Source organism: Palaemon carinicauda, chromosome 29, assembly GCF_036898095.1.
Source record: "Palaemon carinicauda isolate YSFRI2023 chromosome 29, ASM3689809v2, whole genome shotgun sequence".
Lineage (NCBI taxonomy): Eukaryota > Metazoa > Arthropoda > Malacostraca > Decapoda > Palaemonidae > Palaemon > Palaemon carinicauda.
In genome coordinates this window covers 76244575-76261025 of record NC_090753.1, presented here as the reverse complement: position 1 = coordinate 76261025, position 16451 = coordinate 76244575, and the positions used below count along the sequence as shown (strand labels likewise).

Sequence of the window (16451 nt, the reverse complement as noted above, 5' to 3'; positions counted from 1 at the left end):
TAATGACAAAAATGATAATAATAAAGAAAAACAATAATAATAATAATAGTAATAATAATAATAATAATAATGGTCTGAATTATGAAAAGTCTTAATCAACATTCAAATGGTAACTGAATGACAGTGCCCGGTAATAATATCCAGATCAGGGATAAGGAATTTAAAAGCCAACAAGTTTTGATGAGAGTCAGCTGCTGAAAACCAGACCATAGAACAATACAGAAAAAAAAATGGTACAGTGGTATGAAAGAATTAAAATATTTCCTCAGACTAGATTGATCACCAAAAATATTTGAAGACTTTCCCAGTAAGCCAGATGTGATTCTCAAAAGTAGATTTACAATCAAGAATCACACAGAATTTAAAGCTTGTATAAAGTGAAAGAAACAGTTCCAGTGATTAAAATCCAGATCAGGAATAAGGTCATAAATTTTTAATCCAACAAATTGAAAATAGGCTTAGTATTTTCTACTGGACCTTATAATTTCTTTTCTTTCTCTCAAAGATTTCTACGATCAGTTCCATTCCTCTATGTATTTGAGGTATAGGAATATAGACTAAAATTAGTTATGGAAATCATTTTACTGAGTAGCACAAGTCTATCTATCTATATACTATCTATATACCAAGGCACTTCCCCCAATTTTGGGGGGTAGCCGACACCAACAATGAAACAAAACAAAAAGGGGACCTCTACTCTCTATGTTCCTTCAGCCTAATCAGGGACTCAACCGAGTTCAGCTGGTACTGCTAGGGTGCCACAGCCCAACCTCCCACATTTCCACCACAGATGAAGCTTCATAATGCTGACTCCCCTACTGCTGCTACCTCCGCGGTCATCTAAGGCCCCGGAGGAAGCAGCAGGGCCTACTGGAACTGCGTCACAATCGCTCGCCATTCATTCCTATTTCTAGCACGCTCTCTTGCCTCTCTCACATCTATCCTCCTATCACCCAGAGCTTTCTTCACACCATCCATCCACCCAAACCTCGGCCTTCCTCTTGTACTTCTCCCCTCAACTCTTGCATTCATCACCTTCTTTAGCAGACAACCATTTTCCATTCTCTCAACATGGCCAAACCACCTCAACACATTCATATCCACTCTAGCCGCTAACTCATTTCTTACACCCGTTCTCTCCCTCACCACTTCGTTCCTAACCCTATCTACTCGAGATACACCAGCCATACTCCTCAGACACTTCATCTCAAACACATTCAATTTCTGTCTCTCCATCACTTTCATTCCCCACGACTCCGATCCATACATCACAGTTGGTACAATCACTTTCTCATATAGAACTCTCTTTACATTCATGCCCAACCCTCTATTTTTTACTACTCCCTTAACTGCCCCCAAAACTTTGCAACCTTCATTCACTCTCTGACGTACATCTGCTTCCACTCCACCATTTGCTGCAACAATAGACCCCAAGTACTTAAACTGATCCACCTCCTCAAGTAACTCTCCATTCAACATGACATTCAACCTTGCACCACCTTCCCTTCTCGTACATCTCATAACCTTACTCTTACCCACATTAACTCTCAACTTCCTTCTCTCACACACCCTTCCAAATTCTGTCACTAGTCGGTCAAGCTTCTCTTCTGTGTCTGCTACCAGTACAGTATCATCCGCAAACAACAACTGATTTACCTCCCATTCATGGTCATTCTCGCCTACCAGTTTTAATCCTCGTCCAAGCACTCGAGCATTCACCTCTCTCACCACTCCATCAACATACAAGTTAAACAACCACGGCGACATCACACATCCCTGTCTCAGCCCCACTCTCACCGGAAACCAATCACTCACTTCATTTCCTATTCTAACACATGCTTTACTACCTTTGTATAAACTTTTCACTGCTTGCAACAACCTTCCACCAACTCCATATAACCTCATCACATCCCACATTGCTTCCCTATCAACTCTTATCATATGCTTTCTCCAGATCCATAAACGCAACATACACCTCCTTACCTTTTGCTAAATATTTCTCGCATATCTGCCTAACTGTAAAAATCTGATTCATACAACCCCTACCTCTTCTAAAACCACCCTGTACTTCCAAGATTGCATTCTCTGTTTTATCCTTAATCCTATTAATCAGTACTCTACCATACACTTTTCCAACTACACTCAACAAACTAATACCTCTTGAATTACAACACTCATGCACATCTCCCTTACCCTTATATAGTGGTACAATACATGCACAAACCCAATCTACTGGTACCATTGACAACACAAAACACATATTAAACAATCTCACCAACCATTCAAGTACAGTCACACCCCCTTCCTTCAACATCTCAGCTTTCACACCGTCCATACCAGATGCTTTTCCTACTCTCGTTTCATCTAGTGCTCTCCTCACTTCCTCTATTGTTATCTCTCTCTCATTCTCATCTCCCATCACTGGCACCTCAACACCTGGAACAGCAGTTATATTTGCCTCCCTATTATCCTCAACATTCAGCAAACTTTCAAAATATTCCGCCCACCTTTTCCTTGCCTCCTCTCCTTTTAACAACCTTCCATTTCCATCTTTCACTGTCTCTTCAATTCTTGCGCCAGCCTTCCTTACTCTCTTCACTTCTTTCCAAAACTTCTTCTTATTCTCTTCATATGACTGACCCAATCCCTGACCCCACCTCAGGTCAGCTGCCCTCTTTGCCTCACGTACCTTGCGCTTTACTTCCACCTTTTTCTCTCTATATTTTTCATACTTCTCTATACTATTACTCTGCAGCCATTCTTCAAAAGCCCTCTTTTTCTCTTCCACTTTCACCTTCACTCCTTCATTCCACCATTCACTGCCCTTCCTCATGCTGCCTCCAACAACCTTCTTGCCACATACATCACTTGCAATCCCAACAAAATTTTCTTTTACTAACTTCCATTCCTCCTCTAAATTACCAGTTTCTCTTACTCTCACCTCATCATATGCCATTTTCAACCTTTCCTGATATTTACTTTTTACCCCCGGTTTTATTAGCTCTTCAATCCTCACTACCTCCCTTTTACATCCACCTACTCTATTCCCCCACTCTTTTGCTACAACTAATTTTCCTTCCACCAAAAAATGATCAGACATACCGTTAGCCATACCCCTAAACACGTGGACGTCTTTCAATCTTCCAAACATTCTTTTAGTTAACAACACATAATCCATTAATGCCCTTTCTACTACTCTTCCATTTGCCACTCTTACCCATGTATACTTATTCTTATCTTTCTTTTTAAAGAAGCTAGCACCTATTACCATCTCTTGTTCAACACACATGTCTACCAGTCTCTCACCACTCTCATTTTCACCTGGTACGCCATACTTACCAATGACACCTTCTACCTCTCCAGCGCCCACTCTAGCATTTAAGTCACCCATAACAACTACATAATTCCTTCTACCCAGTCCTTCTACACACCTAGTTAAATCATTCCAGAACTCATTCCGATCTTCTTCACTTTTCTCACTACCTGGCCCATACGCACTGACAAACGCCCAACATTCCCTACCCAACCTAACCCTTACCCACATTAACCTAGATGATATCTCCTTCCATTCCACTACTTTACCTGTCATCCATTCACTCAGCAATAACGCCACACCCTCTCTCGCTCTTCCCCTTTCAATCCCAGACACTCTACCAGACATTTCACCAAACATCACTTCACCCTTTCCTTTCATCTTTGTCTCACACAAGGCCAATACATCCATCCTTCTACTTCTAAACATACTTCCAATCTCACATCTTTTACTCTCTATCGTACTACATCCACGCACATTTAAACACCCCAAAACTAGAGTGCGGGGAGCAGTCACTCTCCCCCCAGCTCCATCTCCTTGTCGATGTCTCGCAGGAATTTTTTACAGGAGAGGGGGTTCCCAGCCCCCTCGTCCCGTCCCTTTTAGTCGCCTCTTACGACACGCAGGGATAACGTTGGCGCTATTCTAATTTTTATATGCCCCCGCGGCCACAGGGGGCATATAAAAGTAGTTCCATATTTATACAGAGAAACATTCATTAGCTAATGTACGATGAAGGAAGTTCCAGAGTCCAGATAACCATTTAGTGAAGTGCGTTATCAAAATCCTCATGAATATACAGAATGTAGGCCTACATGCAATGTATATTATTCACAAGTGTTAATAAAGATAATTTTTTTAGATAAAAGAGCACTTTTTATACATGTACTGTGAAAGAAAATGGAAAATCAACAACAACATTTTGAAGAACAGTACAGTATTTAGATATCAATATATTGAATAGCTTTTCCATCCCCAACACTAGGCTATTACGGTGCAGTCTCAATTATATAAGTATAAGTACACCTTAACTAAAAAGACTAAAAGGTATTTAGTTATAATGGACAATATACAGCACAGTTTTAGTTATCTAACAAGGGTTAGTAAGATGAGACTGATATTGTTATGCATTTGAATTTTCCAGTCCTTGTGTAATAATGCAATACCTGTTTATCTTTTCTTTTAAGGCCTATAAGTATTGCTTTATAAAATGCCAAGGCCTTCTGCCAATAATCAAATTTACGAATATCGAATGGCGAGGTCTGATTTAACATGAAACTACCAACATGTTTTTAAATGATATCAGAAGAGCAATTAAACAGATTTCATTCATTTTGTTTCCCTTCAAAATTTTCAACAACCATGCTCTTATAGAACAATGAGTCCCCTTTTCCATTTAATGTTTAATTTGAGGTATCTTTGTTAACATCAGTTGCAAATTAAAGAAAATTTGGCAGGTCAAGCTGTAATTAAAATCCTTTGTAAATTACCAATGAATGTCTTCGTCCTTACCACTATCCCTAATGGGGTCAATTGCCTGGATATGTCTTCTCCTGATATTTCTTCCTCCAAAAAACCATCTTCTCCCAATGCTCCTTCACTTCACCATTCTATCAAATCCTCAATCTCCCTCTCAACCTTTAATCCCTAACAGGGTCTACCTAAATCCTCCTGACTCCCTCCTCTTCTCCTAGCGCTGCTTTATGCCCACACACTCCCAATCTTTACTCCCTATCATGCTGGTGGTTTTCATCTCCCCGAGCTTTTATAATTTCTTAGTTTCTCAGGCTCCTACACAGCGAGATCCACAAAATTCATTCAAACACCCCCAGAGTCATCTTCTCCCCTCCTTTTTTTTTTTTTTTTTCAAAGGCCGCTCATGAATGGCAGAGGCATGGGACAGCGATGTTGTCCTTGCAAGCTGGACAATGCCCTAAAGACTGACCCTATTACATATGATCAGCACCCAAGCCCCCTCTCCATCCAAGCTGGGACCAGGGAGGGCCTGGCAATGGCCGTTGATGTCTTAGCAGGTAGATCTATTTGCTCCAACAAACCCCCATCCTTACCTCATAAGGATGGTGAGGTTGCAGCTACTAAAGGAACTACTGCACTAATTGTTCAGTGGCTACTTTCCTTTTGGTAAGAGTAGAAGAGTCTCTTTAGCTATGGCAGCTCTTCTAAGAGGACACTCCAAAATCAAACATTGCTCTCTAATCTTGGATAGTGTCGTAGCCTCTTTATCGTTGCCGTCCACTCTCTTGGAGTAGAGTTCTCTTGCTTGAGGGTACACTTGCGCTCATTATTTTATCTTATTTTTCTTCCTATAGTTATTTTGAAGTTTTTATAGTTTATATATGAAAGATTTTTTTTAATGCTATTATTTTTAAACTTCTCTTGTATATATCCTTATTTCCTTTCCTCACTGAGCTTTTCCAACTAGGGTTGTATTATTATTATTATTATTATTATTACTTGCTAAGCTACAACCTTAGTTGAAAAAACTGGATGCTATAGGCCCAGGGGCTCCAACAGGGAAAATTGCCCATTAGGAAAGGAAAAAAGAAAAAGGAATTTTTTAAGAAGAGTAACATCAAAATAAATATCTCTTATATAAACTTTAAAAAACAAGAGGAAGAGAAATTAAATAGAAAGTGTACCCAAGTGTATCCTCAAGCAAGAGAACTCTAACCCAAGACAGTGGAAGACCCTGGTACAGAGGCTAAGACACTACCCAAGACTAGAGAACATTGGTTTGATTTTGGAGTGTCCTACTCCTTGAAGAGCTGCTTACCATAGCTAAAGAGTCTCTTTTGCCCTTAGCAAGAGGAAAGTAGCCACTGAACAATTACAGTGCAGTAACCCCCTGGGTGAAGAAGAATTGTTTGGTAATCTCAGTGTTGTCAGGTGTATGAGAACAGAGGAGAATATGTAAAGAATAGGCCAGACTATTCGGTGTATTTGTAGGCAAAGGGAAAAAGAACCATAAACAGAGAGAAGGATCTAATGTAGTAATGTCTGGCCAGCCAAAAGATGCCATAACTCAACGGGTGGCTGGCGCCTTGGTCAAACTACTTCAAGTAATAGGAAGTAATAATAATAATAACGAGTTTGAGTGGGACTCGAACCCCAGTCTGGCGATGACCAGTCAGTGACGTTAACACGTAGGCCAACACAACCCTTTTTATGTGTATTTTTAAATATACTTACCCGGTGAATATATAATAGCTGCAACTCTGTTGCTCGACAGACACATACATAAAAAAACTCGCCAGCGATCGCTATGCAGGTTGCGGGTGTGCCCACCAGCGCCAACTGTCGGCCAGATACCACTCTCGATGTAAACAAAACCTTCAATTTCTTCTCTGTCGACGTGTCGACAAGACGTACTTTTACTCGCTGTAGAACCTGGAGTTTTTCCCATCATATTTGGTGAAGTACTTTAATTTGGTTTGAGCTTTCGCAGTACAGGTGTTTTTCTTCAAATAAATCCTTGAACTCTTTTTTGAATCGGATTAATTGTTGATGACTTAGATCGTTTTTTTTGGAATTTTCCCTTGACTAATTCAAAATGGCTGACCCTTCTCAAGTTCCCAAGTTTCGAAAGTGTAATGCTAGGGACTGTAAGGGGCGTCTTCCAAAGGCTTCTCTCGACCCTCACACTGTTTGTTCCAATTGTCGGGGTAAAACCTGTCAATTGGAAGATCGGTGTGAGGAATGCGTGGGCCTTTCGGAATTCGATTGGATCGAATTTGATAAATATACACGCAGACTAGAGAGAGATAGGGTAAGGAGAAGTTCTTCTAGGTCTGTAGATTTTTCCTCTCCACATGCCCCTGAACCTAATCCTTCCCCTGTAGTGGTTGTTCCTAACCCCCCTCCTAGCACTCAGGAACCGTCTATGCAAGACATGATGCGTGCTATTCATGCCTTGGGGGAGAGAGTTGAGGCTTTAGCAAGTGACCGGAATCAACTCATGGCGGACGTGAAGGAACTCAAGTGCCAAAGTGCCACGGCGGAAAGTGTCAAAGTGCCTAGTGTTACGCAAAGTGTTGTGAACAGTGTTGCGACCGAGGGTTCGTCTGTTCGTGCCTGTCGTCCACCTAGTCCGGGACCTCTTGCAAGCTCCCAAGCCCAGGGGAGAAGCAATGTCGTACGACTTATGGGTTCGAGAGGCCTTGATCAGCGAACAGACGTTCCCTCTTTGGTATCAGGCGGATCTCGTCAAGATCGCCCCTACCATAAGACGAGAGAGCCCTTTTTTACCTCGTCGTCCGAAGGTGTTTCACGTAAGAAACCTTGGACCAAGGTCTCTAGACCTTTAAAGCGTAAGTCGGTCCCTTCAGGACAAGTCCAACGTCCCGGATGTAGCCACTGGGACAGTTCGGACCCGTTGCCGTCATCTGATGACTGCTCACCGCCTAAGAGAGGCAAAGTTGTGCCGTCTCATTCGCTAACCCCGTCTGTTACCGCACCTGCTTCCGTAGACCCTAAATGGGTGTTACTGCAAGACATGCAGTCTAAGCTTGCGTCCTTGATGGAGGACTACAACGCTGAGAAGGTTTCCGTTGAACCTAGTGGCCATCAGCCATCCAAGCGTTCTGTTGTGCGTCCTGTTGACGTGGATGTACAGCTTTCTCGCGTCAACCACTTGGGGTGGTACCTCCACCGATGCGACCCAGTGTGGATTTCCAGCCGCACGTTGACGTTAGGCAACGCACTGATGCGATTGGTGACGTTCAGGACGTTCATCAACCATCAGAGTTGACTTGTTTTGACGCGGTGCGTCAACCTCCGCAACCCGGTATGGTGTTGACTGCACAACCCAGACGGTCTAAACAGTCTCGGGTGGACGCTGTGCGTCCTCGCGCACCTGTTGTTGTTGACAGTTCCCAGACTGTTCAGCAGTTCCAGGACGCTGCGTCCGGCTCCGTCACGTATGCACCAGTGCGACCGGACTCTGCGAGTCAAACGTTGCCTACACCTTTGCCGTTTTCTCATCAGTTATCGGATGAGGAACTGTCAGATGAGGACGTTGCTGAACCACAGCCTGAAGGTTCAGCCTTCAGAACTTGATGAGCCTAAAGCAGTTCAACCATCCTTGGACTTTAGAAAAGTCATGGTTGTTTTTAAAGAGTTGTTCCCTGATCACTTTATTTCTGTGGCTCCTCGTTCGCCGCCGTCCGAGTTTGTCTTAGGCGTTCCTGCTACCATGCCTGCCTTTACTAAACTCGTTCTCTCTCGCTCATCCAAGAGAGCTTTACGGCTGTTAGGCGATTGGTTAGAGACCAAGAGGAGTTTAGGGAAGACGGCGTTTGCCTTCCCCCCATCTAAACTCTCGTCTAGATCGAGCGTCTGGTATGCCACGGGAGAAGTTCTCGGCTTGGGAGTTCCTGCCTCTGCCCAGGGCGACTTCTCAAGTCTTGTAGACTCTCCCCGCCGCCTTGCCATGAGACGCTCGAAGATTAGTTGGTCACCCTCGGACCTGGACCACCTTCTTAAAGGCATATTTAGGGCGTTTGAAGTCTTTAACTTCCTGGACTGGTGTTTGGGAGCCCTGAGTAGGAAAATCTCATCTGCCGATAGGGATGTTTCCTTACTCATTATGTCCTGCATGGACAAGGCCGTCCGCGATGGGTCCAACGAGCTTGCCGCTTCATTCACGTCCGGAGTCCTTAAGAAACGAGAGTCTCTGTGCTCTTTTCTGTCAGCAGGAGTGACGCCATGCCAAAGATCTGAGCTACTCTTTGCGCCCTTGTCTAAGTGCTTGTTTCCTGAAGTCTTGGTTAAGGAAATTGCCTTGTCTTTAGTGCAGAAGGACACCCACGATTTAGTTGCGTCCTCGGCTCGCAAAGCTCCCCCTTTGCCTGCCTTGTCTGCTAGACCTAGGATAGACACTCCAGCGTCCAGGTTTATCCCGCCCTTTCGTGGCAGAGCCTCCAGCAGGGGAGGTGCTCGTGCCGAAGGGAAGAGAGGAAAGAGGAAAGGATCCAAGTCCTCTAAGGGCAGAGTCTGACTGCCCGCAACTTCAGACAGCAGTAGGTGCCAGACTCAAGAACTTCTGGCAAGCCTGGGAGAAGAGAGGCGCAGATCAACAATCTGTGAGGTTGCTCAGAGAGGGGTACAAAATCCCTTTTGTACGCAGACCTCCTCTAGCGACGTCCCCCATCGATCTCTCTCCCAGGTACCGAGAGGAAGAAAAGAGACAAGCCCTGAAACTGGAAGTGTCTCTTTTGCTAGAGAAGGGAGCGGTGGTCAAAGTCTCGGACCTTCAATCACCGGGGTTTTACAACCGTCTCTTCCTAGTATCAAAGAAGACAGGAGGTTGGAGACCGGTGCTAGACGTCAGTGCTCTGAATGTCTTTGTCACAAAGACGAAGTTTACCATGGAGACCACAAAGTCTGTCCTAGCAGCGGTCAGAAAGGGAGACTGGATGGTCTCTCTAGACCTAAGGGACGCTTACTTCCACATCCCCATTCACTCAGACTCCCAACCTTTTCTGAGATTCATCTTCGACGATGTGGTGTACCAGTTTCGGGCCCTGTGCTTTGGCCTAAGCACAGCTCCTCTCGTGTTTACGAGGCTTATGAGGAATGTGGCAAAATTCCTCCATTTATCGGACATCCGAGCCTCCCTTTATTTGGACGACTGGCTTCTCAGAGCCTCTTCCAGTCATCGCTGTCTGAAGGATCTCAATTGGACTCTAGATCTGACCAAGGAATTGGGACTCCTAGTCAACTTGGAAAAGTCACAGCTGGTCCCATCCCAAACTATTCTGTATTTAGGGATGGAGATTCACAGTCAAGTTTTTCGGGCTTTTCCGTCGGCCCCCAGAATAGATCAAGCCCTGCTCGTCATCCAGAAGATGTTGAAGAAAGAACGCTGCTCAGTCAGGCTTTGGATGAGTCTGGTAGGAACGCTGTCATCCCTGGAGCAATTTGTCTCGCTAGGAAGGCTACACCTCCGACCTCTACAATTCCATCTGGCTTTTCACTGGAAAAAGGACAAGACGCTAGAGGCGGTCTCGATCCCGATTTCCGAAAAGATAAAGACTTGTCTGACTTGGTGGAAGGTCAATATCAGCCTACGAGAGGGTCTTCCCCTGGCAGTTCAGAAACCCAACCACGTTCTCTTCTCGGACGCATCGGACTTGGGCTGGGGCGCGACGCTGGACGGTCGGGAATGCTCAGGTCTGTGGAACTCGAGTCAGAGGAGCATGCATATCAACAGCAAGGAGCTTTTGGCGGTTCATCTGGCCTTGATAAGCTTCGAGAATCTCCTTCGAGGCAAGGTGGTGGAGGTCAACTCGGACAACACCACGGCCTTGGCGTACATTTCCAAACAGGGAGGTACCCACTCATTGACTCTGTACGAGATCGCAAGGGACCTGCTCATCTGGTCAAAAGATCGAGGCATCTCCCTAGTAACGAGGTTCATCCAGGGCGACTTGAACGTCCTAGCGGATTGTCTCAGTCGGAAAGGTCAAGTAATTCCAACCGAATGGACCCTCCACAAGGATTTGTGCAAGAGACTTTGGGCGGCTTGGGGTCAACCCACCATAGATCTCTTTGCAACCTCGCTGACCAAGAGGCTTCCAATCTATTGCTCTCCAGTCCTGGACCCAGCAGCAATACATATAGATGCCTTCCTCCTAGATTGGTCACACCTAGATCTTTACGCATTCCCACCATTCAAGATTGTCAACAAGGTACTTCAGAAATTCGCCTCTCACGAAGGGACAAGGTTGACGTTAGTTGCTCCCCTCTGGCCCGCGAGAGAATGGTTCACCGAGGTACTTCGATGGCTGGTAGACGTTCGCAGAAGTCTTCCTCTAAGAGTAGACCTTCTACGTCAGCCACACGTAAAGAAGGTACACCAAAGCCTCCACGCTCTTCGTCTGACTGCCTTCAGACTATCGAAAGACTCTCGAGAGCTAGAGGCTTTTCGAAGGAGGCAGCCAGTGCGATTGCTAGAGCGAGGAGAGCGTCTACCATTAGAGTTTACCAATCGAAGTGGGAAGTCTTCCGAGACTGGTGCAAGTCAGTTTCCGTATCCTCGTCCAGTACCTCTGTAGCCCAAATAGCTGATTTTCTCTTATACCTGAGAAAAGTACGCTCCCTTTCAGCTCCTACGATCAAGGGCTACAGAAGCATGTTGGCCTCGGTCTTCCGGCATAGAGGCTTAGATCTTTCCAACAATAAAGATCTGCAAGACCTCCTTAAGTCTTTTGAGACCTCTAAGGAACGTTGTTTGGCTACACCTGGGTGGAATTTAGACGTGGTCCTAAGATTCCTCATGTCAGACAGGTTTGAGCCTTTACATTCAGCCTCCCTGAAAGATCTCACTCTTAAGACTCTTTTCCTGGTATGCTTAGCCTCGGCTAAAAGAGTCAGTGAGCTTCATGCCTTCAGCAAGAACATCGGGTTTTCGTCAGAAAAAGCCACTTGTTCTCTGCAGCTTGGTTTCCTAGCCAAGAATGAGCTACCTTCTCGTCCTTGGCCTAAATCTTTCGATATTCCTAGCTTATCGGAGATCGTAGGCAATGAACTAGAAAGAGTATTATGCCCTGTTAAGAGCTCTTAAGTTCTACTTAACTCGTACTAAACCTTTACAAGGCCAATCTGAAGCGTTATGGTGTTCGGTTAAGAAACTATCCTTGCCTATGTCAAAGAATGCTTTGTCATATTTTATCAGATTGTTAATACGAGAAGCTCATTCACACTTGAGTGAGGAAGACCGATCTTTGCTTAAGGTTAAGACGCACGAGGTTAGAGCTGTAGCAACTTCCGTGGCCTTTAAGCATAATAGATCTCTGCAAAGTATCATGGACGCAACCTATTGGAGAAGCAAGTCAGTGTTCGCGTCATTTTACTTGAAAGATGTCCAGACTCTTTACGAGAACTGCTACACACTGGGACCATTCGTAGCAGCGAGTGCAGTAGTGGGTGAGGGCTCAACCACTACAATTCCCTAATTCCATATCCTTTTAATCTGTCTCTTGAAATGTTTTTTAATGTTGTTTTTATGGGTTGTCCGGAAGGCTAAGAAGCCTTTCGCATCCTGGTTGATTTGGCGGGTGGTCAAAGTCATTTCTTGAGAGCGCCCAGATTAGGGGTTTGATGAGGTCCTGTTGTATGGGTTGCAGCCCTTGATACTTCAGCTCCTGGGAGTCTGTCAGCATCCTAAGAGGATCGCTGGGCTCCGTAAGGAAGACGTACTTACAAGGCAGAGTAATCGTCTAAGTCGACTTCCTTACCAGGTACCTATTTATTTTGGTTTTGTTATATTGATAACTGTCAAAATGAAAAAACTCTTAGCTTATACAATGTAAACATATTTAACTCTGGTCTCTACCCACCTCCTTGGGTGTGAATCAGCTATTATATATTCACCGGCTAAGTTAAATATTTAAAAATGATATTTTAATTATAAAATAAATTTTTGAATATACTTACCCGGTGAATATATAAATTAAATGACCCTCCCTTCTTCCCCAATAGAGACGCAGTGGGATGAGAAGAAATTGAAGGTTTTGTTGACATCGAGAGTGGTATCTGGCCGACAGTTGGCGCTGGTGGGCACACCCGCAACCTGCATAGCGATCGCTGGCGAGTTTTTTTATGTATGTGTCTGTCGAGCAACAGAGTTGCAGCTATTATATATTCACCGGATAAGTATATTCAAAAATTTATTTTATAATTAAAATATCATGTTTCTGAAAAACACTTCCAACACTGGCTTGGTTGAATTACAATGCATTTGAGATTACTAATGAGCTGTCAATGTAAAGAATTTTAATATTCATAGTGTTCTCGTCCTTTATAAATGGTGCTCTCATTACTCAGAGTATGTTTCCTAAATAAATTACTGTCAAAATGTTTGTTATATGTACATTCTGCACTCTCTCTCTCTCTCTCTCTCTCTCTCTCTCTCTCTCTCTCTCTTGACTCATGAAATACTCAAAAGAAATATAATTTATTAATTGTCAACCTAATATACTTGCTTTCAGTTGGAAAAGGAGATTTCAACACTCCAAGATAAGCTCACTAGCTTACAGTCAACAACCACGGGCCTGATCTCCAAAGAGGAAAAAGACAAGATTGCGAGTGAAAGCGAGAACATGAACAAGGTGTGGCGCAAAAGGAAACGCATGGCCATGGACATTCTAGATGCCATCTTAGAGGGTTATCCAAAGCCAAAGAAGGTCTTGTTTGAGGAAATTGGTGTTGAAACAGATGAGGATGTGGGAGTAGTGTTGAAAAAAACTTAGTGTTTAGTTTAACCATTGTATGTTATTCTTTATTTGCAGTTTCTTGGTTCTTCTAATTTACAGTATATTTTTGTATTGAATAAAACAGAATTTAAAGTTTTGATTTTTTTTTATGAAATTATATTCTTGATGGTGTTGGGGTTAGTAAGATAATGGAAGGCAGAATTGTGGAAGGTAGGAGAGTTTTGGCTATGTAGTGGACAGAGAGAGAGTAACAAATAAGATTTTTTAAAGAGAGGACAAAGGAGAATGTTGAAAACTTTTTAAAGATAGAATAAGTTTTCAGAGAAATATTAGCAAGGGGGCAGCAGTAAGAGACAGAAACAGAGTGGAGAACTGCTACTTGCAGTGCCTGGTGTCTGATCCCCTTTTGTGGTTCACTTAGTCTACCTATCTGTAAAGGAATACTTAGCTGGGAGTTGAAGGTAGAAGAAAAAAACTGGTAGAGAAGGAAAAAATTTTCCTCCCTGTTCCACAATTTCACAGCCCAGTATGCATGACTTGCTATAACACATATTCATCACATACATTTACCAAGGCACTTCCCCCAATTTTGGGGGTTAGCCGACATCAAACAAAAGAAACAAAAAAAAAAATGGGGGACCTCTCCTCTCCATGTTCCTCCCAGCCTGACAAGGGACTCAACCGAGTCCGGCTGGCACTGCTAGGGTGACACAGCCCACCCTCCCCCGTTATCCACCACAGATGAAGCTTCATAACGCTGAATCCCCTACTGCTGCTACATCGGCGGTCATCTAAGGCACTGGAGGAAGCAGCAGGGCCTACCGGAACTGCGTCACAATCGCTCGCCATTCATTCCTATTTCTAGCACGCACTCTTGCCTCTCTCACATCTATCCTCCTATCACCCAGAGCTTTCTTCACTCTATCCATCCACCCAAACCTTGGCCTTCCTCTTGTACTTCTCCCATCAACTCTTGCATTTATCACCTTCTTTAAGCCATTTTCCATTCTCTCAACATGGCCAAACCACCTCAACACATTCATATCCACTCTAGCTGCTAACTCATTTCTTACACCCGTTCTCACCCTCACTACTTCGTTCCTAATCCTATCTACTCGAGATACACCAGCCATACTCCTTAGACACTTCATCTCAAACACATTCAATTTCTGTCTCTCCGTCACTTTCATTCCCCACAACTCCGATCCATACATCACAGTTGGTACAATCACTTTCTCATACAGAACTATGGTTTAGGAGTTACTTCTACTTCGATAAACTTTATGGAGATGTTTTTGTGATTAGAATACTTATTAGCATTTGAAGGTATTAATATACACTCACCGTAAACTCAGAAAAACCGTTCGTTACCTAATTTACATTATCTCTTGAATTTTGATATTACGGTCAGCAAATGCTAGAAAAAAAGTAATTTTTGCATCCTTGATAACACTACCAAACCCTCTATTTTTATTTTACATAATTAGAAAATAAACTTTTGTACTTCAGCCATGTGGGAGAAGTCACAAGGAAAAGGTAGTATACATGGGTATATTTTAAGTACAATTAGAAAAGACAAAAATCCATTATTACACAAGGGCTAGGTAATAAATTCACATATAATGGAATCATTTTCAACGTATTCTCCCCTATTATATAATTGAATATGCTGTGCTGTTTATGGTTTCTTATTATTCAATGCTTTATTTGCCTTTTCAGTTAAGGTACATTCATGCTTACAATAATAGTGAATCCGCCTTATCCGAAAGGGCATAAAGAAGACATTTACAGTAGTTTATAAGACTAAATAGGCCAACGGATACTTGGTTACTGCATAAAATTGGAGAGGCAAGGTGAGACTAATACTATTTTACATTTGAATTATTAGCCCTTGTGTAATACTGTACTGTAATGGCATGTCTTCTTTAACAAGACATGTACTGTATTTGGTGTTATTTATAGATAAGTACCTTTATTGCTTTATGGAATCCCAGGACCTTTCTACAAATAATCAATTTGAGAATAGCAAACCTGCACAGGGTAAGTTCTCACTAATGTCATTTATTATTATTTTTATTGTTATTACTATACAGTATTATTGTTATTATCATGAAGTTTAAGACCAGTCACACTTGTTTGTACAAAGGATATCAAATACAGTGTATTTGAAATTAAAGGCATATTTTAAGGAAGGTAAAGTCTGAATGGATTTGTGGAAAGTAATCATATGTTCCTTAATCTGCAATTTTCCTATATGGGTTGCTAATTTCAGTGCTACTCACATGTAACATTCTAGATAGTACTCAAGCGTCTTTGTAGTGTCTCTTTGTCCCTTAGCTGCATTCTTTTTTTAGCTTTCTACTCTACCTCCGTTTCTGCTTCTTTTCAACCACCTTGCTTTCCAACCTTTTGTCTTTTACTGTATAGTTGAACTGCGGGGTTTTCCCCCCAGTTCCGCCTGGGTGCTAAGTGGTCTCCCAGGCTCCATTGGTGGGCATGTGGCCCAAATACATTATGTAAACCTAATCCTAGTCCGCAATTTGTCCATTCCAAGAGTCTTGAGGCTGGTGATGCTCTTATTATAATCCCCTGTCTTGTGCAGAAATCTCTTGATTGTGGTCATGAAGTTCATATGAATAACATTGCTGCTGCTCCTGACTTGGTTAACCCTGAGGCCCATGTCCTCTATCTTAAAGAGATATGAACTGGTGGGTCCTTTTTTAATATTTTAACCAATGGATTGCAAAGACTAGTTGTTGTGAATGGACACCATGATGACTATGCCTTGTAGGGGGATATTACTGTCAGTGCAACATATGTAGTGCACTGTAGTCATTACAGTACTTGAGGGTTTTTGCAGCATTTCTTCAGCCCCAAGCTACACTTGCTTTATATATTTCTGC

At 43.1% G+C, this 16451-nt stretch overlaps 1 protein-coding gene across 5 annotated transcripts in view; it reads left to right on the top strand.

Moving 5' to 3' along the window:
- The window catches only part of LOC137622268 (homologous-pairing protein 2 homolog), a 116379-nt gene extending 102699 nt beyond the window's left edge, over window positions 1–13680 (top strand). For all 5 annotated transcript variants that reach the window (XM_068352798.1, XM_068352794.1, XM_068352795.1 and 2 more), the window contains one exon: window positions 13324–13680. In XM_068352798.1, the coding sequence (XP_068208899.1) occupies window positions 13324–13584 (261 nt within the window). In that variant the 3' untranslated portion in view covers window positions 13585–13680. The remainder of the gene's footprint in view (window positions 1–13323) is intronic.
- Window positions 13681–16451: the final 2771 nt, after the last annotated feature.